We start from the raw sequence: 23,719 nt of genomic DNA, 5'->3' as shown, positions 1-23,719 counted from the left end.
TCCTGTGTGCAGTGTTGTCTGCCTGAGTCTCCAAACAAGCCAAAACAATAACTTGGACAGACATGTAAGCTGCCCCCCATTTTTCTGCATGGGCTAATAAATTTGATGATGTCAATTTAAATGTGAAAATACTTAATGAGTACACTTATGGTCATTTTAGCTGAAACATCCCCGTAAAGTAGTATATCCATTGATTTTATTGTACTCTCTGATATTGATAGGGGAACAGTGGGCATATCAAGTATTGCTGAGATTTAGTTAAAGCCTTCCCAGGATGCCAGTTTTGACCATGAGAAAGATGGGAATTGGGAAACTTTTGATGATTTTTCTAAAAGCCTGCCTGCTGCTTTACCCCTCTGTCACATTCCCAGTTTCTGCCTCCTCACTTACTTAATGCAATGTCATGTTGTCAGTGGAAAAAATCCATAGAAGCAACAGAAAATAGTTTTATATAAAAATAAATAACATGGCAAAGCTGTGCTGTCAGCACATACTTATTTGCATATTAGATTTGAGGACAAACTTTTTCAGGGAACTGTCTTAGAGTATTTACTTTGGCACATCTAAGCCAGGGACCTACCCTCAGAATACCTCGAAAATACATTATCAAGCAAAAAGTGGCTAACCTGTAGGATGGATGCCACAAGTGGCATAGGCAGTCTCTATGTGTAGCATGCAGCAGATCAGGGAGGGGACAGGCAACACAGAGGCAGATAGGGCAGGGAGCAGAAGGCAAAGCAGCAAATCAGTGAGGGAGCATAGGGGAGAAAACAGAAAGCGGAGCAGCAGATCACACAGGGGAAGGGGATCAGAAGAGCACTGGGGGAAGAGGCAGCCAAATGCCTGCCAAAAAGGTTGGCCTCCATTGAATTAGCACTTTAACCTCCTCCCTCCTACCCACCCAGTCCAGCTAGTGGAAGAGCCCAAAGTTAATTCACTCTGGTGATAACTGAGTACCTGTGAAGATAGCTGGTGACAAGCTTCCTCAGCCATCTCACACAGGTTTTCAAGACATCAAGAGTGTTTACTGCAATTATATGGATAATTTATGTTTCCCAGATTAAAATGGATTTCTTACTTGTCTCCTCAGGGTTCAGCTTACAGTGTAAATCTTCAAGTCCACCTAACCTATTGATGTAGCTACCACAAGTGTTCTTTTGGTCCCCTTCATGTGCCACTAATGTATGAACACAGAATATTTAATTTGCTTCAGTTATTGGTGGGAGGGACATAACGTACATAATAGGATCCTGCCCTGTCATATATTACATGACACATCTCCAGAAAGGCACAAAGTAGGAGCAGAGAGGACAAGCAGTGGTGGAAGTTGCATTTGTATCTCCCAGGTTCTACCAGCTCCAAGGGCCAGGGCTGTTCTAAGATATGGCAACTACCTGAGAACTAGCTTGGGGCTATTCTGAAGAGCAGAAAAAAAGTGTTCCTGTCCTGAGCTTTTATCTTTGCTAGCCCTATGCTTCTCCTACAACTCAGAGCTGATTCTCCCAGGACCCATTACCTGAGAATGTTGCCAGAGAGGTGCTTAGGACTTAAGCAAGTATGGCCCAGAGTTGCAAAGATCTATGAATTGCATTTTTGTAATGCATTATTATATACTTGTCTGGATAGCAGCCAGTGTGTATATTTGACTTCACATTTCTTTTGACCTTTAAGCAGGCTGTATTGTACACACCTTGCACTCCATCATATATTTAAAGGGAGCAGCATATTAAGGCATCTGGGTATTATTCATTAGCAATTCTTTCATTCCCTAGCATGGAAGGTTCCATTGTGCGCTTGCCAGAAGTAGTTGCCTTGAAGAAAAAGTACAAAGCCTACCTCTACTTGGATGAAGCTCACAGCATCGGTGCTGTGGGACCAACGGGCCGAGGAGTTGTGGAATATTTTGGAATGGATCCTGACGATGTTGATGTATTGATGGGTACATTCACTAAAAGCTTTGGAGCAGCTGGGGGATACATAGCTGGCAGGAAGGTAACTCGAAAGATTCTATTTTAACATCAAAAACATGACATCCATTTTGTTTATTGCTGTCTTTCCCTATAAGTTGCCTTATGCTAGCACTCTTTCAAAGATAAAAGTTAATACGTGGTCATATTCAGATGTTCTACAGTGTTGGGATGGGTAAAATAGTTGGCCTTTTTATTTATGCCTCATATTTACATTATATAATTTTTTTTATTACCAGGGCTTTTGTGCTGCCCTGGGCTTTTTATAATGTAGCTGTTTGTTGCTTTGGGAAGGATTTTCAACAAGTTTTATTGCTAGCTAAATATGATGCACTGTTCTGATTTGCATGGAGAGAGTTTATTATTTTATTTCATTTGTAGAAACAGCATCCTGAAAGTACAGGGTCCTTTGATAATAGAATTTCTAAATATTTGTGGAATGTTTCATTCTCACTTTTGAGGTTGGTGGAGAAATTCTTTTGCTAAGGAAGTTTTGCAGTAGCAAACAATATGCACTCAATAGCCCCATGTCCATCCAGAAAATTTCTTCTTGTTGATGACAAAAATCAACAGCAAGTGCAGCTGTACATGATGTAACTGGATAAAGAAAGCATGGTAAAATGGCAAAAAGCAAGCTAAAAAGAAAGCATGAGCAGCACCGTTGTGCAATTTGGTAGTTTTCCATTCTTTTCCTTCTGTTCAGGTTGAAGTCGTCAAACAGACTGAACTCCAGCCTCTGTTAACATGTAGATGCAGCTGCGTGTGTCTGTTTATGTATACTATTAAACTGTTATATGAAGAATGGGACGGATTCCCTGAGATTGCGAACTGGCATTATTTCACTGGTTTCTGTGAAACTATGAGTTGTCATGCTATCATAAGCATTAGTGGAGCTATGACACTTGGGATCTGTCTTAAGAGCTATAATGAGTTTGCTGCAGGTATAAATGTGGCTTGCAGCTGAACTGGCACAAAACTGTGGCAATTCCTTTGATGCTGTTGTGGTTGTTCCTGGTTTATAGCACTGTAAAGGCTGTTCCTGCTTTATAGCACTACAAGCAGAGAATGGCCCCAATGCATTTTAAGAAATGTGGATGCCCATCAAAAAAAAATCATTTTGATAATTTAACCTTCATTATCCACCTTATAAGACAAATTGTAAAGCTAAACCCAAATCATGTTTTCTATACACATATCCTAAAAGTGCTTCAAAGTATCATCAACGGTGTCCGTAAAAAAAATAAAATAGCCATTTCATCCCTTTTGTCATAGTAATTCCTATTTCCTGTTCTGTTCACCATGCAGCCTAATTTTTTTACTTTTTAGTTAGATACAATGCTAAGAGTGTTGTTTATACAAGAAAATTCCTGACATGAAAATATCATTGTTCAGCTCCAGGTGTGTTGAAAATGTTAAGCTTTCTACATTTACCACCTGTCCATTGATTCAATCAAGGGGCGTCTTTACACGTGCTCGGGGGGGGGGGGGGGTTAATTAGAGCAGCTCTGAGAGTCACTCTAATTAATGCTTCCACAGAGTCACATGTATTTAGTGTCTTGCGCTTCAAAATGGAAGCAGGGGTACCTTAACTAAAGCTCACTGGATGAGATTTTGTTAAAGTACCCCGCCGCCATTTTGAAGCACAGAGATGCTGAATACTCATGATGTGGAGGCTGCTGGAGCATGCTAATTAGCACACATCACAGCAGACTTCCAGCACATATATAGGTGCCTGTTACTTAACTGCACACAGATTAAAACTATATTGGAAAGAGTAAAAATATTTAATCTACTTTCCTTAATGTGTATATAAGCTCATACAAGGCTTCAGAGCAAAGAATTGGCTGCACTTCATATGGCAGATGTAAGACTGCTCTGTAGTAACTTATAACTTCTGTAGGGGATGTGGTTAGTGGGCTATTTACAAGAGGCGTACCAATATATTGGTTCCATATCAGATCAGCACCGATAAAAGGAAAATTAACATTATCGCCTTTCAGCTTCTTTTGACGGGTATAGCTGATAATGTACCAATAACTATGCCTTCTGGCTGAGGCCCCCAGACACCGTGTACGTGCACACAGCTGCATGCACGCACCAGCCAGGAATGCAGCTGGGCACTATGGAGAACAGCACCCTGCAGGTAGGTCTGGGGAGGGGAATGCGGATTGGGGGGGGGTGCAGATCAAGGCCCCATGGGACCCTGAGGGAGCAGGTGAATGGGACCCTGGAGGAGCAAGACGTAGCCGTGGGATGCTTGTCCATGGGATCAGCATCCTGGTGCTTAAAAATGGCAGTGGGGGCACTTGAACTAAAGCTCATTTAATGCCACCATTTTTAAAAGCCAGGTCTTTGCCACCATTTTGAAGCGCTGGTCACTTTTAACTGGAACAAAGCTGAGTGTGATAAGGGCGGAGGCAGGCTGCCCACTGTGCGCTCGTGGTTCTCTGCCCTGCTGCCTCTGCCTCAGGAGCGGCACTGGCCACGCTTCATCCCCTGCCCATCCAGCAGCTGGAGACACAGCTTGCTGCTGCCTCTGCTGCTGGACAGGCAGCAGCTCCTGGGGCAAAGGCAGCAGGGTGAAGAGCCCCAAGCCCACAGTGGACTAGCTACCCGCAGCTCCATCCCACTCCCCCAAGGTGCTATTCACTTCCCTGCCCTAGCCCCTGCCCCTGTCCCACACCCTCCCTCACCATGGGGGTCTCGATCTGCCCCCACTCCATGCTCCTTCCACTCCACAGACTTACCTGCAGAACGCTACTCTCCATGCTGCCCAGCTGCATTCCTGTAAGTCAGTTATCAGATCAGTATTGGCTGATATTCCTGGTGAATAATTGGCTATTGGTTTCTTGGTTTCAGCCAAGAAAATGTTTATCAATACACCCCTAATATTTACTATGTGAATATATTTGTCTAGTTTTAATAGCAGGCTGTTACAAAAAAAGAAACAGAAAAAGAAACAGTGGCTTGAGACAGCCACTCAACCACCAACACCTCACAGACAAGGCAAGATCCATTTGTTTGGTGTTCTACTTCCAAGCTCTTAATGAAGTCACCATAGTAGTTTTGTAGGGGGCATTTAGGGGCAGCGAATCCAAACTTGTGAATACACAAAAGCAAAACCCTGATTAAGTTTAAATGGACACACTCCCTCAAGCAGGAGGTAGAGAGACAGTGAAGGAAAACTGGCTAAGTAAAGGCACAACAGGATCTGATGTGCAATCCTCACAATCACGCTTCCTGCCATGCACATTACGCCTTATTGCAAGTGCAGGGTCCCAGGCTCCCCTTGTACCAGGAAGTAACAAACTCCTGCGGCTGGGAGCCCCATCAGCTGATCAGGCTATCAGCCGTGAGGGTGCAACTGCAGCTGCAAGCCTGGATCAGCTGACGGGGCTCCAAGCCATGGGAGCACAGGGTGCCATTCCCCTTTCTCTCCCTCCGCAGCTGGGAGCCCCAGCCTGGCCACACAATTAATGACATGATAAAAAATGACCACAAAGTTATTACACATTTTTTGTGTAATAACTTTGCAACTTATTCCTTGTTTTATCACACTATTAATTGCATTAGCATATGGCTTTAAGATGTGATTATCTGGTTAAATACATCTTGAGTGTAAAGTGTGTCAAGGGCCTAATACTTGGACTGCTCAGGTTAGAAGTAACTGCAAAACTGAGGCCTTCTCAGAGTCTCTACTAAAGGATAGCAGGACTCTAAGAAGAACAGAATACATGGAGGCCTTTTGTTGTTTTAAAGGCTTTTGCTCTCAAATTACGCTGTATTCCCACTGTTAAGAATAGCCAATGCTTTGCTTTAAGAAAGCTGTCTACCCACTGGCCACAGTCTCCCGAAGGGGAGAACTGTAGATGCCAAACCCAGTCGGACTTGCTGGGTAGGCACGATCTCTCCACAAGAATACTGTAGCCCAGGGCCCAAACTAGAATCAAATCAGTTCACCCTAGAAGTGAAGGCATGAATTCAGACATGAGTGGAAATACATTTGTGGTGACCAGAGAGAGGTCAGAAGCACAGCTATCCTTGTAACTAGCCCATAGGCATGATACTACATATTAGTGGAGGGCAAAGGCAGGAGTCACCTTATTTTCTTTAGTATTGCGGATAGATTATTGGATTTTATAGACTTGGTCCAATCTAGCCAGGTATATTCTCAGTTCCCAGACTTCTACCAATTATATATGCCGATTCAAGTGTATAAAGACAGCAAGGGATGCGGGCATCCCATTTCCTTCTCTAGCTACACTATGGTCTGAAGTATACCCACTGATCAAGTATAGAGTCTAGATGCTCCTTTAATTAGTGCAGCAAATAATATTGTATCTTTAATTCTATAATTTCTCCTTACAGTGCTGTCTTTAACATGTTTGCCATTTAAAGATAGAAACACGCATTGGCTGTAAGTTAAGAGTACTCTGCTCTGCCCTACATAATTTTGTAGATAATCTATTTAGTAGGGCTGTGCAAAGCTTCACCTGCTGACTCAAGTCAGAGGAGATTCGGCCTGATTTGGTGGCCAACTCTCCAAATCCAAATCGAATCAGGGGACCAATAAAAAGGTCTGAATTGATTTGAAGCTCTCTGACTCAATTTGGAAAAGATTCGGAGAGCTTCAGTGATTCAGGCAGTCCCCGCTCACTGCCACTGAGAGCTGGACTTGGAGCTGGTAAGTATGGGGCAGGGGAGGGGGGCTGGAGAAGGGAGGAGGGCCCCCCCACCTGCTCCCCCAGCCCCACCCCCATGGCTGCCCCACCTGCCCCAACTCCCGGTGCTTTAAAAAAAAGCCCCTACTCACTGGGTGCTGCCCGGCAGGGGGGCAATCTCTGCTGCCCCTCACTGCCCCATGCTGCTTGGGGGGCTCTGCCATGAGCCCCCTGGCCCCCTCTGGCTCCCCCAGCACCACCCCCATGGCTGCCTTGCCCACCTGAGCTCTGGCCCTTGAAGAAAAACAAAAACAAACCCCCCCGGGCTCATCAGCTTCTGCAGCGGCCTTGGGGCTTCGGGGGGCTCATGGAAGAGGGGATCGCCCCCCTGCTGGGCAGGAGCCGGTGAGGCCGGGATTTTTTTGGTTTCTTTTTTTTCTTAAAGGGCTGGAGCTCAGGCAGGCAGAGCAGCCATGGCAGGGGGCTGGGGGAGCAGGCAGGAGTCAGGGGGCTGCATGCAGAGCCCTCCATGCAGCGTGGGACAGTGGAGGGCAGTGGGGATCACCCCCGCCACTCCCCACAGGGCAGCACCAGGTGAGTTGGGGCTTTTTTTTTCAAAGTGCCGGGAGCTGGGGCAGGCAGCCATGGTGGGGGCTGGGAGATCAGGCAGGGGATGGACCTGGGTGATTCAGAGATTCAGCAGCAGCTGAATCGATTTGGGACAGTGATTCAAATCACCAAGCAGATATTAGCTGCTTTGCACAGGCCTCCTATTTAGTACAAAATCTATTTCTTCTTTTCTTTTTAAACTAGTATCTCTGTTTTGTTAATTTAATACTTCCTACACTCCTGCTCTTCCAGTGAACTACTGACTACTATTGGAGAATACTGAAGAATTCTTTTTTGCCACTGAGACCCTGTGCTATGAATGTCTTGTTTTTACATACCGTATTTACTCGAATCCAAGACAGGGTTTTTTTTCCATTCATCCTTGTTTTGGATTTGAATACAAGGATCCTGAGTCAGAGTAGGAGGATAGGGAAATAGCTGGTAGAGAGGAAACAACCTGTTTGCCCAAGTTGTTGTTTTTGGTTTCCAACTGAATTGCTTTAAACACTGCAATTGATCCTGTCATTTCTGCTTTTAGCTAGCTACCATCCAAGGTGGGTGCTATATTCTCGTCTTATTTCACTTGAATACAAGGACCCAGAGTCAGAGTAGCATTAAGCTCTTTCTTTTTTTCTTTCTTTTTTCTGAGTTATTGCTCAAATATGTGTAAACATTGGTACCCACCTGACATACAGACTCTCCCACAGCTCCTGTTTCTGGGACCCAGAGTTGATAACACTAAGAGACTGTGTTTGCATTAAGACTACTGCAGTATACACAACTTCATTTCATTCTGTTATTTAATATTAATAAGCAAATAAATAATTGCTGATAGCCAACTACAATTTTTGAGCTTGAAAACTTTTTTCTGTAGCTCAGGAGACAGCAGGAAAAAAAATATAAAGAACAAGCTGGTTTATTCTTTGGCAATCCCTTAACTTTCAAAAGTTCCCTTTCTAGTCACGTACAATAAAGTTATTTTAGAAGTGTTTATTGCAGTTCACAGCAAATTAGTACCAAGTTAAACTAATTTTGTTCTTTTTTTTCTACGCCTTCCTCTTTGACTAAAATCTAACAGCTTTTTTATGTTTTTTCATGTAACAGCTCTGAAGTAAGTCAGGGTTGTGAAACTAATTCTGAAATGGTTAGCCAAACTTGCAAGAATTCCTCAGGCCAAATTACCTCCATTTTGGGTTATGTCCAGGTGCAAAGGGAGAATGTCAGGAACATTTTTTGGGTATAGTTTAATTTAAACAGATATAAACCCATGAAGACACTCATGTTATTTTTGGTTCAGCTTATATTGCCTGGGAAAGAGCTTTACAAACAAATCATGTCACTTGGAACAGGAATACGCAGATGGGGGAGGACAATTCTGCCAGTATAAACAGGAAAAAAATATCAGGATAGCTGGTAAAATTCTGCCATGAAGAGTAAGTCTGAAACCTCTTTCTCCTCTATGTAGGCCTCCAACCTATAATTTTTCATTTGTATCTTGTTCTCAAACTGGGATAGGGAGCAGGAAAGGCTTTTTCACCAGATCTGGCCCTAAAAATCAGCCGTCAGATCTACTTGCATAAGTCCATATTTTTACAGAGTCCTCCTTAAGTTAGTATTGGTTGGCCAGAGTGCAGTGATTCAAGGCGGTAGAACTAATTTTATAATCAGATTAAGTTCAGAAGCTTAGTATGAGGCCTTAGGCCTTAAAGTAAGTGAATTTATCCTGTGTAAGCAATTGTCAAAATTTCTCCATTTGCTAAGAACTGTTATGTACAGTGTTTTGCACCTATTAGAATTGTAGTATAACCATTTTATTGCAAAATTTACTGGGTCATCTAAGCCACAAAATTATGGACATCATTAACAGTACAACAAGGCAGCACAAACTGTTCCTATTGTAACAGGAGCTGCTATTTAAATGTCAGATTTGAGCAAGATGCCAAACATGACACCATCAAGCCACCAAATTTAAAAGACAACATCAGCAATTTTGTGGGTACTGCCTTTGCATTAATGTAGATCCCTTTTTAAAGGAACAAAACCTTTTAGAAACATTAGCCAATCATCATTAATGTAAATGTACAATTAGCAAGGAAAAATTATGTTATAAAAGATGTCAGTACCACACTTAGAAGTTGAAAGGAGCTGACTGCCATGGTCTGAAGGTCATTTACACCTTTTCTTTCCAGGAGCTGTGTTTTCATACTTATTGTTAGGTATGGCTTTGTACTTGTACTACCTCAGTCAAATGGTAGCTGAGCTTGTGCTTTGCTTTCCAGTAAGACTGACTTTCTTGTTCAGGGACAGTGTGCTGTAACTTTTATTCCAGAAACCCCATCATAGAACAAAATGGTGAGGTCCTTGTCCTAATCACAGTTTAATTTCATTTTCACTCTGTACAGAGACATGTTTCAGAGGCTTTAAGGCCAAGTGTCAGACATCTGGCCTTAAAGCTAGAATAGCTGGAATAACTGGCTGGAATAGCTCCACATCCAGCCACTCCACATTCCCAGCCACATGGGCATGTGCAGCCAGTTTGGCACGTGGGCTGCACCTAGCACCGTGGATGCTGCATGCAACACAGGTTGTCAGTCCAGGGCGTACACTGCATGCAACATCCCTACCAGACCTACCCAGAGTGCTGGTTCCTGGGCCAGTCTGGACCAGACCACTCTGGAGCTAGCATGCAAGTCCAATCTGGCAGGGTGCCACATGCAGCGCATCTGATCCAGCCCCAGGCATCCTGTGCAACACACACAGGCCCTGCTCTGGGGCTCACTCTACCCACAGTGCATGGGGGTGCACACTGCAGGCAGCACCCTGTCAAACTGGCCCAGTGCACTGGCTCTGGTGCGGCATTCCAATCCAGCCTGCAGACCAGCCCAATGACCCTCATCCAGCCCTTGGGCCCAGATGTGTTTGATACCCCTGCTCTAAAGAATATGTCATAGTTAGTTGTATGTTGTAATTGGGATGTATAATGGCAATCAAGTTCTAGCCTTATATTAAGGACAAACTTAGAGGACTCCATTAAACATAGAATATAGTGAATATAGAACTAGTAATGTTACTTCTCTTCTGGTAAGTCCAAGAGAAGGGAAACTGAACAGTTTTCCTGTTGCATATTATATATATCACTACTAAGGGTAACACAGCATAGTATTTTAAATTCAGCTGTTCTCTGGTCCATTAGTGAATTAAATGATTTTTCCCCCTCTTCTATGCAGAATTTCAAGATTGAAGTCAATAGTGTTCTGCTCCATAGTTTCTTTCAGCTCAGGTTGCCTTGCTTCTGTTTTTAAGTATCTGCACTTGCTAAAAGATCACTGTGTTTCTTCATGCCATAACTTTTTAATGACAATCAGTTTTTAAAAAATCGTAGTCAAATGTCTTTTTAGTAGTTCTCACTGCTTCTGTAGTTGGTAGGCTGTTCTGCTCTTTTACCTGCTGAAAATTAATTCAAATTCTGTTCTATTTTTTAAGGAACTTATGGACTTTTTACGAACTCATTCCCACAGTTCTGTTTATGCCACATCTATGTGTCCCCCCGTTGCAGAGCAAATCGTTAGGGCCATGAAGTGTGTCATGGGACTAGACGGAACAACAAAAGGTAAGACATCTTTGTGACTAAGCGCAAAGGTCAGAAACTTTTCCAGCAACAAATGACCAAAGCAGTAAAGAAGTAAGGGAATTGCTACAGTGCTAAGGAAATCAATTGCTTTGTACATGTCTCATGCTTGCATGCTTCAGAGTGTTTTTAACAACACTGCACACACATTAATTAACCAATGATTTCCCTGTCATCACAGTGGCAGGGCATTAGCAGCACCCTCATCTCTCCTGCTTTTATCTTATGGCATGTGGTAGGGTATGCTTGATCTTTCTGATTTTGTCTTGTAGTTGTATGCAAGGGTTTGAAGTTACAATTTTGGGGGCCTTTGGGTGAGGAGTTACCTGTGAATACAGCAGATGCCTATGGAAGCTTCTTCTGATCCTATGTTCTACTTACTTGTCCACATTTTTGCCCAATGATCTGAGAGTACATTATAGGCCATTATCAAGCTAAGCTTCAGAAAACTCCTGGAAGGGCTGGTGAATACTGTTATGCTGGCTCTGTTGTTGGGCGAACAGAAACACTGAGTGGCCAGATGACTTGGTGGAGGTCACAAAGCAAGACACTTACAGAGACGCAGATATCCCTTTGGAGCTCTTGCCTTGAGTTCATTCACTAAGTCCTGGCCCACACTACTTCCAAAAAGCATGAAGGAAAACTAGACTAATGAAAATGGATCATGTGACTTTACAGCATGAGTTCAGAATTAGAACTGAGATCCTTTCATTCATTATATTGGTACTGCCATTAAAATACTACTTAGAGGTACTCAACCGAGGAGCTTCCTCTTGGCTGTGATGGTTCCAGATCCACTTCTTGATGAATGCAAATCTTCCAAGTCTCAAACAGTTGAAATCATGCTAGAGGCATTCTATTAAGGTGTCACAGGATAAACAGTGGTATTAACAAAATTATGTCTTCATTCACTATATAACAGGATTGTGATGTCTTGGATTTAATTTGTTTTGATACAGTATTATGGGGAGACCTGAAGCAAGACTTAGTGGTGTTATTTAGGGGAGAAGAGTAGTATTTATATTGTTTCCCTGATAGCTGATCTAATGATTTCCTCTGTAAATGTACACTGTGCGTGCATCTGTATGTGCCCCCGACTACTTGTTGCTACAGCAACAGAGCATCTCTTGTAGATGTGCCCTGAATGTGGTACGCTGTAGGATAAATGTATAGTGGGTCTTTCTGTTAGCATTTCAATCTGTTACTGAAATATAGTCAAGGTATGAGATTTAAAATATATTAACCCAGGAATAATAGCTGATGTACCAACCCTTTTTATTTTTAAGGGTGTTTAGGATATGAGTTGTGCATAGTGTTATTTTATGTATAGCATATGTGTGAAGTGCTAGTTTCTAAATTAAACTGTGCTTCTTTTTCTCATCCACACAAAGGAAGTAGAAACATTTAATGACAATCAGTTTTTAAAAAATCGTAGTCAAATACTATTGACTGTAGAATGGAATTCTACAGATCTAATTGTTAGATGTTATTCTAACATCTATGAATCTTTGAATCTATAAAAAGGCTTACCAACAGAGGGCAATATTGTATTAAACCTGTTCAAGAGGTATTTATTTATTTTTGACTTTGAGAAATGAAGTATGTCTGTAGTGCATTTCTAAACTCAGCCTTTCAGAGCTGCTTGCAAATGACCTGTAGCTGGCCTGATTCTTCAGACAGTGCAGAGCAATCTGATAAGAGAAAAGCTCAGCTCTAAAGTTGTGCACACCTGGCTAGGTTTCAGATTCAGTTTCTAAAAAAAATTATTTCGGCAGCACTGTTGTTTGGTGACACAGAGATGATGTTTTTATATAAATCAAGTGCTGCATTTAATTCTGTTGAAAACGCTATATTAGACTCAAAGAGATGTTCAGACAGTATTTTCCTAAAGGGAGGGGAAACTCCAGAATTCTCTACAGAAGCTGCTAATAAATGTATTAAGTATTTTGAACAGTAAAGATGAGATGTCTTGGGACAAGATCCATATTAACTAGGAACTACTGAGTGGAGAAAGGAAGCAAAATACCTAAATGGTCAATGAGTAATCTCATCTTATTCTTTCAGCTGCCTTCATCCCAGAAGCCTAGAAGGGTAAATTTACAGAAATCCAGGAAAGTCAGGCCTCCTTGGTAATTTAATTGCCCCCTTACCAGTTATCATAATTTTTATGTTTTAATTTCTAGTGCGCTTCTCAGTCCTGTTTTATATTTCCTAAACCGTAAGTTTTTCCACCCTTCCTTCTACTTGTTATTTATTCCCCATTGAGTAGGGGAGATGTGATTATATGATGAATGCAATCAACGCCCAGAAATGTAGTCACACTGTATTTACTCTGTTGTGATTCAGACCAGTTGATTTGCCATTGTTTTCTCTTCATTAGCAAGAGTATGCTTGGTTGAAAAAGAAAACAAGGTTTAAACTTCCAAGCCATGATTAGTTTATTGGATTAATGGTTGGAGGACATGATCAGATGCTTGCGAACACCAATGGAGCTGCATAATTATACAGGACACAGGAAGTGCTTCCTATTGTCAAGACAGCCAACACTGTCCATTCTTTGACCCTGCATTCAGTTCCTTATACCTTAACTATCAAATTTTAACCCTTCAGTCTGAAAGTTTCCATAACAGGTATATGCCTCAAGCATTTTTTTTAATAATAAAAAAGGTTTGGTCATTTCCCAGAAGGATAGAGAAACACATGTTTTGACTGTCTTACAAAATTGTCACAGCTGTTTCATTGAGAAGCTGTAGCATCTCTACACTTGGGAATAAGGATTTGAAGTTTGACAGGGGAGTGGGGTTGACACTGTTGTCCTTATTGCTATGGCCATAAAATATACCCAAGCCTGGCCAAGTTTTAAGCCTCTGAAAAAATCTTCATTCACACATGCTCAGTAGAGATTTGTTCACTGAAGTGAGCATATGCCCATCCCCTCACAGCACCTCCACGTGACTAAACTGTGCATACTATCCCATAGAATGACTGTCTGCTGCAGCAGGGAGGGAGGTGAAGGGGGAATGCAAGAGCAGAGCAGTTACTTTTCATAGGCTAGGGACACACATTACACCTAAACTGGTTCAAGTGATAAGAAACTGGTTTAAACCTGTAACAGAACAGATTTTCAGTGCGCATAAACCAGTTTGAAAATGGCTGAAACCGGTTTGAAATAAACCTGGTTGAATGTAGTATCAGACTTAACTGATTTGGCTCAAACAGGTTTATGCAATGTCTTTCCCAGACCCCTTGCTGGTTTAACCAGTAAAACCAAACTCCCCCAGCATCCCAGCATGCTCTCTGGGCTTGGCAGAGCTCTCTGCTCCACAGCAGAGCTGGTCCCTCCCCTCTTCTCCCTGGCTAAAGCTCTGGCACAGACTACAGGTACAGCAGGGTCTGCCTGGCTTCCCCTTGCTCTACCCCCAACCTCGCTGCTCACTGCTTGAGCAGGAATCCCCCCCTTCCTCCCTTCCTTCCATCTCCCATAGCACAAACCCAAGCTCCACAGACCCTAGGCATGTGATATGCTAGTAATGCTGAGAGATGTCTGTGTGTGTCTCTCCAATTTCACTGGGACAGACAGACAGAACAGTGACTACTTAGGGCTTTTTAGAGCTAATCAACAGGCCAGCCGGTAAGCGGTTTAAGAAGAGTTTGAACTAATGGAGAGAGGCTATTGTTTTGCCAATGAGGTGATAAACACTGTTATCATCCCCCTGCTGGCTGCTTGCCTGGCAGTTTGCTGCAGACAGTATAAAGAAGCAGGGAGGGAGATTGAAAAGCTCTGTATCATCAACAGAGGCATGCACCGCATGTCCCCTTCCTCCCCGCTTGCCTCAAAATACTAGCCCAGGGCTGGGGGCTGGCAACACTCCCACCCTTTGAGCAGCCAGCGGGGAAAAGCCTGGGATGGTGCATGCAGACCTCCCTAATCAGAGGTCCTGCCAGGGCCTGGCCATGTCCCCCCTCAGTTCAGTACTGTGAAAGGGAAGGGAGGGCTGCTCTAGCACCCTGTAGCTTCTAGCCTGAGTCACTGCAGGCATGTGCCTGAATTACCTCAGTCCAGAGAGAATGTCTGTCTGGTTACAAACTGGTTCAGCCTAGCCAGGTTAGACAACCTGCAAAGCTTGAATCAATTCAGGCTCAAGCTTTTTTGAATGTCTGTCCCTAGCCATAATTACTAACAGCCATTGTGGCACCAGGCATCAGAACTGATGGTCTCTCCTGTGCTCTTAGTGCTCCTCCTCCTGGCAAGGTACTGACATTCAAAAGCTCCAAGGCAGAATCAATCTGCATTATGTGGTTTTCTCTAAGCAGCATAGTTTAGATCAGTAGTGAACAGAACACACATTCATCCTTTGGTGGGGGTGGCAAAGCTTATACTGCATTTTGCCATTTTTAAACCAGTCTGTGTACCAAACTTCTGCTCTATTACAGGCAGAAACCAGTTTCCAATCACTTGTACCAGTAAAAGTGTAATATCTGTACCTGTTAGGCAGTAAGAAAGAACAGGAAGAACCAGCCTGACCAGGATGCAAAGGCTTAAGTTTGTTGTGCCTGGGGGGAGAAACAAGGAAGAAGATGGGACAAAGTGAGGGAGACAAGTGGAAACAGGTGGCAGGTGAAATTGGGAACTAGAATTGGGGATTCTAGTCGCCCCTGATACAGATGAGAGAGGTTCCAGGTGGGCCAGAAGTTCCAGGACAGGCTCCTGGCCCTTGAAGAGAGGCACTTGGAGGCCTAGGCGTGGCAGGCTGCCATGGTGGCCAAGGCAGTGGAGGCCACAGAGGACTGCTGGGTGTCGGATGCCATTCTAGCCCTGGAGGTAGCTTTTGTGCTGCCTGCTGCCCAGTAACAACAGAGCCCATGGTTAAATATTGCAAATTCTTTGTTTTCTGTGCATGGTACTAATCCATCTATTTAAAAAGCGTCTATTCAAAAATGTAAAAAAAGGCCCGAATACATGTGTCCATTTGTACAATATAAAATTCATGATGTTGAGGAAGACGCGTATTTCAAATTCAGTATGCTGCACAAGGTGCTGAAGTTTGAGGACTAATAGCACTTGTAATTTTTATCCTCTGTATAGCACCACATAATGTAGTTCATAAAATATAAGTGTAATCCCCCTATGATCTTTTCTCAGCTATAGCTATTTTACTTGATGATACCATGTGTCAATACATTCCAGATTAGTTTGCACTATTAGAAAAACCCCAAAAAATCCTCTTTGCTTTTTAAGTTTTTGTGTCCTTTTAATTTCAATTGTTCCCTTCTTTGCTCAGGTGAGATAAGGCAAACAGAAGTTCCTGTGGCCTTCACTGTACATGCTTCATTATAGATATTCTTTCTTGTTATGACTCCTTGTTACACCATTGGAAATAACTCAACAGATAACTGAGAAAACTCAGTAGCTGCCTTAGCAGTTTTATCCCCACAGTGAGATTGCACTTGCCTCGGTTTCAGGATTGGCTCTCAGTATGCTTACTTGCATGCAAGGCACTGACACAGCCCCTTCCAGCTGTGACCTTGGACCCTTTTTCTCCGATTGAAAATATTGCAAACATATTTTTACACATAAATTTGATGAGCAAAAAATAAAACCACTGAATGGATAGATGCAAGACTGCTAAAACTGAAGTAATTTTCTTTGTGACAAAGAACAAATTATAGTGAAGTAAATAACAAATTGATGTATTTAAGTGGGTATATTTTTATGTTTAGTGTGTGGTAAACAAAATTTCAATTACAACGAAGTTTTCTATTTTCTTCATATATTTTTATGGCAAACTATCCAATTTGAAATAAATTCTTTAAAAGCTATTGTCTTACAGGTGTTATAAATAATACCTGACATAATTAAAATAGAAAGATATTTTTTAAATGTAACCCATTTCTGCTATTTATACTGTTCTGGTTTAACATTTTACTTTTTCTCTCAGCTTGGAAAATGGAAAAGCACTACTGTTTTATTCTTTATTCTGTTTTAACTCTGGATTCTGATGTCCTAGCTCAAAATGAGCATACTTTGATTGCAAAAAAACAAAAAGCAGGAAATTTTATGTTTTACTTGGGGGGCAGTTTGGTTTGCTTTGATTTGGTTTGTTTTTTTCCCCTTTTTAAAGATGTGTGTTAAATCTGTTCCAGTAGGAATTGTTATAAGGATCACTGGAAAACTGTATATTTGTATTGGGTTGTGTTAAACTTAAAGACAGACTTCCCAACATGCTTAGCTCCTGCTGTGTCCATTACTCCATTACTCCTAAATGAGAGCTGATCTGTTTTTAAGAATTTGTCCATTGGTTTTACGAAACATGAAGCTTGATTGCAAGTGTCCTAGGCCGTGTTACTATAAAAGTGCTCCTCATGAGAACAGATTGTGGCACTTACTCAAAGCAGCTTACAAATTCAGGTGCTTTCTGTTATTGTTCCCTTTCTCAATCTATTCTTGTACTTTCAGTTTAAGAGACAAGAACTTCTCTGGCCCAACAAAACATTTAACTGCTTAAGTGAACTTTAAACAGACTAGTACTTCCAATAAGCATGTGTTTAAAGTATGGAAGGAACTACCTTTTTGTTCCTTGTTTGTACAGTGCATGTCTGAGTTGGGCCTTGGTTCATGACTAGGGCAAATAAATAATAATAAGCATTTTTCTGGATCAGGGCCTTACACCCCACCATTCTGGCAATAAATTCTGCTCTGAGGAGAGCATAACCTGAGCCACCTGCAAAATAACACTACTCCCCACAAAGGTGATGGACCTGGGTCCACAGAGTCTAGTGGTTTGTTGATTCTGGCAAACAAGGGAATTGAGGTAATCGGTTTGCGTGTGGGACTGTTGAAACCACTCAGTATTGGCCTAAATTAAGTCAATGGGAGAGTGTCTACTGTCACCAAAGAGCACAGAGGTGGGTAAGCGCCAAGTGCTTTTGATAATGCCGCTTGCAATTTCCCTTGTAATAAAAGGGGTCGTGGAAAGGGTATCTACAGGTGGAAATGGAAATAATTCTTACAGTTATTCTTATGGGGTCAGAACTCCTTTACACACATTTGTATGCAAATATTCCCTTGAGCTGCCTAATACAAGTCAAGAAAGTATGAAATATTTACTGTGAGCAAGGGACTCCCAGGCTGTCCTTAGCAAGCAGAACTTAATTTTTTACGATGGGAAATAATGTATAGAGACAGGGTACAGTTGCCTTTAAAAAGTATGCTCTTCACAATAGAGACTGCAGAGCTGTAGATACCCTTTGCCATTCCAGAAGATGCTTGCTGCTGTCCTGCAAATCCAGTTGGCAGAGTGTTATCTGCTTGAGAAACTGAGAGACTTGCCTTTGCTATATACATTTAGTCATTGGCATTTTAGCAATACCTAATACGTTGCAGATGTAGTGCAATGTGTGCTGGCTGGCTTTCGGTTGAGGGACTGACATGCTTTGTGATTAATCACCTGTGTTTGGTAGTAAATATATTCTGCAAGCCTGTTGGCTTGTCCCTCTTTTTCTGCAAGATGCTTTTTGTTTACATAAAGGTAAGTACAGATAACAGGCTTGAAATACAGCCAGTGACTATATACAACTAATTTCCATACAATTCCTCCTTGTTCTCCTTTAGTCGCTTTTTCTTTCTGTGCTTTGCTCTGGGAAGTGTTTTACAGTCAAAATCAGACTAATGCCAATCCTTGAAGGCTGATTCAGAAAGGAGCATTAGCTGAAATCTTTTGAGTTATAGGTGGCATTACGGCATAGCAGAAAATGCCCTCACTTCTCCTGAGGCATAAAAAAGTTGTTTCTAAACAGCATTTATATCTTAGAACATGTTTTCTTAAAGCACTTCTGTTTTATAGTGATTTAATGCACATGGCAATATATGTGTGTTACTACTGTAGTGAAATCAGAGAAGGAAAGAGAACACGTCCATCTAATAATTTAGAAAGGAAGGACAGCTGTTGTTTTCCAATTTATTGTTATCATCATCAACATTATCCTCACAGCTTTTGGAGATGCTATCTAGTTGTTACTAGAGCAAGGCAAGGGAGTAAAGCTTTGTATCCCAAGAACATAGATTGAAGAGACATTCTGACAGCGGTATGCAGAAGTTTGATTGTGTAACTAATTATCTAGAAAGGCTCCATGAAAAAACAGCTGGAGAAGATTACAACAGGTGGATTCGTGTCTTGGATAGCCCCTGCATGCCACAGAAAAGTTCAGTGTTAGATTATCCTCTCTGTAACAGGTTTGAGAAAAATAACTCTCCTTCAATAAAAATATACCTGAGATATATATATTAAAGGCTACAGGTGCTTGTTCCCATTTTTAATATGTGGAGTAAGAATTTCCAAGGGTAAAAGCCATCATGAAGGGCTCTAAGGTCAAACTGATTAAAGCCAGCCTCTTTCCTTGTTAAAAGTTTCAGACTGAAAAACAAACATCTTTGGCTGCATAAAAGAAACAGGGTTGAAGGAAGATGAGGGTTTTACAACGTGTTTTACAGTCGAGGTAAGGTCCTCAGCTAGTGTGATCAAGATAACTCTGCTAAAGGCAATGATGAAATTCTGCCAATTTACACCACTTAAGGATCCAGCTCTCAGACTTGGTCTTCTAGTCAGAATATCTTCTTCCTACTGAATACAGTGCTAACACTGACAGACTCCAGCAAAATTGGGCTTAAACTCATAGAGCTGCCTTGTGTGCTCGCACAAGGGCACAAGATGCCCTCTCATCCCCTTCCACTGACTATCCTTATTGTGGGTAGCAGTTCATGAGACTAAGCCATTTCCAGAGAGCTGCCACTCTCTCTTCCATGCATGTGAGTGGGAACAGGGAATAAACTTTGTCTCCTCAACTTGCCAGCAATTACACTGGAGCCAGCATGCATAGGGAAGTAATTGTGGTCGGGTATAGGGTAGAAGTATAAATGACTCTCCTCCTTTGCCCCAAAGCAAGGAAGGAACCAGGAAAAACCTAGCTTCTGATCTGCTCCAAGACCAGCTTTTTCCTCCTGGCCAGGGGTTGTGAGAAAACCACCACTGAGCTGATTATTGGTACTTGTACTGTAAAAAAACAAGTAATTCCAGAGAAATTAGGGAGAAGCCCATCTATCTTTTATCATTCTTTTTTATTCTGTTCTTTCTCATTTTCTTCCCTGTTTCTTTCTTAAACTAAACCATATTTATTGTGTGCAATAAAACCTTTTAAAAGTCTGCAAAAATTAATTAGCTAAAACTTGCAGTATACCATAATGTAAATAAGAATGTAATTAACATTTTTTCCAAAATTGCCAATACCTTAAAACCAGACAATAAAAAATAAAGATTTTTTTAAAGTGGTATAGCAAATGTAAACACTAAATTTGCCAATAATAGATGGATTGGAAATGCAGTCATTCTAGATTTGTTTTATAATATCCAGATGACTTATCCTATATTTTACTAAAATCACAATAAACAGATTGCACCCAAATCATTTATATTATACACTGTAAAGATTAGTTTGTGAAATGTAAAATGCTTTTTTCTATCCTTCAATTTTTTCTCTCTCCCCTTGTATTATTTATTTGGTCAATAAAAAAGTGTAAATCTTTATTCATGAGCCATGTTCAGATTCAGCTTTGTATCTGAGGAACTTAACAGGCAAAGGGAAAAATCTGGTAAATATTACCAGTTTGGGTAAACATACCATAGTAAAATTTGGACCCTCTAACCAAGTTGCATTATTCTTACACTGATTTAAGCTGGTGTGTGTGAGACAGGAATAAAAGGCTGAAGTATCATCTGACTCAGGATGAAGAGATGCACAAATAGAAAAGAAAGTGTTGAAAGATACTTTAAAACATTGGGTGAAGGGGGTTCTCCTTATCCACGTGCCATTTAAGATAGCTAGCCTGTGGAAATAGTGAGGAGGCACTAAGTCATATGAAAATGTGTAAGAGGCAAATACATGTTCCTTCACCAGACATCTTAGTATCAGAAAGAAAAGTGTTGAGGCTTAGGTAAAGAAATGTGTTCCTCACCTGCTTTAAGTACACTGTCTGCCTAGTGGTACACATTGATTATCATTAATGTGCTTACTATCCCTTCTTTTTTTATGCACTCTCTCCACTTCTTGCAAAACAGAGTTACTATGCTAGGCTGTCTGGCATTTCTAGTTTTTAAAAAACTCATAGGTGTGTCTATACTGGCACTTCCTAAAATGAGCCCCATAAGCTTGCTCCAGCGTAGAGCGCTCCTTCCCTGTTTACAGACTACTTGTTCCTGTAGTACTGAGCTATTTGGGTGGGAAGGGGCTTGTCTGACATTCTGTTATCAGTCCTAATATTTCTTATTACAGATTTTTCCCCCTGACAGAGAATAAACACCTCCTGTACCTTAAATAGTTTTGTGCTTCCAATTTATCAATTCTAAACAATGAGTATCTGGTTTGTTTAATATTAAAGAGCCTGGAATCTGGAATAGCTGACAGTCTATTTCCAGCATTGTGGTAAACGCTTGAATAGAAAGGAGAAGGCAGCAAGTATTAAACTACATCTGCCAACAACATCTGCATCCATGAAAACTTTCCCTAATTGAAAATCCAGTAGTTTCATATGCTGCAAACTGAGAATTTAGGAATTAGGTTGGTTGGTGTTAAAATATGGCTATTTTTTTATCTTTAAACCTCACATTCCCCAATTCTTTTTGGTCAGTGCATGAAGAGGTGCCAATAAGATGTATAATATGCAAACAAGTGGAGAACTTTCATTCCTTAGATTTCAGTCAAGTTATTCCATGGTTTCTCTTCCTCCCCTCATCCCCAGCCCCCAAACTCTTCAGTATTTCCTCCTGGTTCTTTTGAGATCTACTACACCAAAAATATTTTTGGAAATACCACAGACTATTGTTTTTATTAGCAACTGGAAAGCTTTGTAGTAGGATGCTTTTGTGTTTCATTTGTTTCCTCCTTCCTCTGGCACAGCTGTTTTTGGTTTAGCAGCATTGGAGAGATAGTTAAACTATTTGTGGCCTTTACTAACCTAGCAGATCTCTTACATTGAAAGTTTAAAACTATATGACTGAAACTGGAACTAACAGGTTGTCTGCCTGGGCAGCTTTGTGCATAAAGTTACAAATGCATTGATTTTATGGGATCTTTTAATTTGTTCAGCAAAACACTGATGATTGTGGAGCAGGTCCCACGTTCCCTATAAATTTACCAGCCAGAACCTTGTCAGGAGAGCTCCTTGACTACACAAGATGCAAAACGGATGAAGTGGATCTTGGTTAAACCTGTGCACTAGGACATGGTTGGCAAAAGAGGAATATGTAGGCGTAGTGGTCTCCATTTTAATCAAAAGGAGTTGGAAGAAAGGCAACAACAGGACTAACTCTGATAGAACTGTGCAGAAGATCTGCCTGGCTAATAATAGTTGTTGTCACAGCACACACAGATAGTACTGAAAGAAAGATGGAAAACCAAAGAACAACAATCTAATAAGAGGATGATGGTGGCAGAAAAAATACATTAAAATAATCATTGGGTTAAAAACTGTAAACGTGTGTGGAAAACCAAAGTACACTCTCCAGCTAAAGAGCTGAAATACCTCATGTTGGGATACTTAGCTGTCTCTGAAGCCTAGTGATATAGGAATAACTTAAAGGATATTGTGAGTACAAGCTCTTACCCACAGCTAAAACATAAAACCAGTTACCTTGCAGAAGAAAAGTAATGAAAAAAAAATAAACCAGCGTGCAGACTATCAGAATAAGAATTCTGGATGGGGCAGAGTAATGATGTATTACAATATATTTGGGCCCCTCTAGACATTCAGGTAAAGGCATGACAGGATCTGATGTGTGATTCACACAATTGTGCTTCCTGTCATGATGTATGCACGACAGGAGGTGCAGTAGTGAGATCCAGCATCAAAGCCAATCATGCCTTATTGCCAATGTTCTACAGCTTCCAAGTGAATATCCCAATTTAACCAGGGAAGATTAGGCCTGATATTTCTGAGATTTAAGAAAAAAAATCTGAGATTTAAGTGAAAGGTAAAGAAGAGTATCGTGGAGGAAAATGTTTTAGGACTTTTGTATGCACAATAAAAGCAAAAAGGGCACAAACTATTATTATTTTCCATGTCACCCTTAACTTTCTACACTATCCTCCCCCTGCAACCCTTCCTCTCAATTCTATATTTGGCCCACTCACCATAAAAATATCCTTCCATCCCTTCAGCTGGGGATTATGCCAGGAGATAAAACTACTGTGATGTTACCTTTCCAGTATAAGAGGATTAAAAAAGTGGAAGTTAGAAACAGCCTGGAGGTGGAAAGTTAGGCAATGAAAATCCTATTCTATCTGAACAGAGACTGCTAAAGAATTACCTGATTAGAGCCACAAAGTCTGCATTCCTCAGAATTAAAAAAAAAAAAAGTTGGGGCAGGGGGGAAGCAGTCAATACTGCTTGAATGACAGGGACCCAATTGTGGAAGTTTTATGCTTAGGTTGGTGAGCGTTTGCTAACACATTTAGTCCCAGTGAAGTCAATGGGGTTAGATGCATGAGTAAATGGGATGTGAATGTCATGTACGCTTTGTACAGTCCCTCTGGACCTGGTGAATTTCACCTCCTGGTGAAGAAGGCTACCACAATTCATCCTCAGGTTCCTTGAGGCAAATAGAAAATTCTTTTAATAACTGAAATTCAGCCCAATTAGCATTAGTACATGGGGGTTTAGTATTTGGACTATGAGGGAGCTCGAAGACTACATAATGAAAGATACAAACACAAATATGCGCGAATACACAAAAGTCAATAGTCAGAGTTACCTAGATACAAAAGGGAAAATGGTGGTGTTTGCATCAGTCTTCACCATGCCA

General features: G+C 41.3%; 1 protein-coding gene across 1 annotated transcript in view; it reads left to right on the top strand.

The window, feature by feature from the left end:
* SPTLC3 (serine palmitoyltransferase long chain base subunit 3) overlaps positions 1–23,719 on the top strand; it is a 138,302-nt gene that overhangs the window by 102,290 nt on the left and 12,293 nt on the right. Inside the window, exons 8-9 of the mRNA XM_014595107.3 lie at positions 1,773–1,992; positions 10,721–10,847. Of these exons, the coding sequence (XP_014450593.1) occupies positions 1,773–1,992; positions 10,721–10,847 (347 nt within the window). The remainder of the gene's footprint in view (positions 1–1,772; positions 1,993–10,720; positions 10,848–23,719) is intronic.

Source organism: Alligator mississippiensis, chromosome 1 (assembly GCF_030867095.1).
Source record: "Alligator mississippiensis isolate rAllMis1 chromosome 1, rAllMis1, whole genome shotgun sequence".
Lineage (NCBI taxonomy): Eukaryota > Metazoa > Chordata > Crocodylia > Alligatoridae > Alligator > Alligator mississippiensis.
Note: the sequence above shows the minus strand (reverse complement) of the source record. Positions and strands in the feature narration are given on the sequence as shown.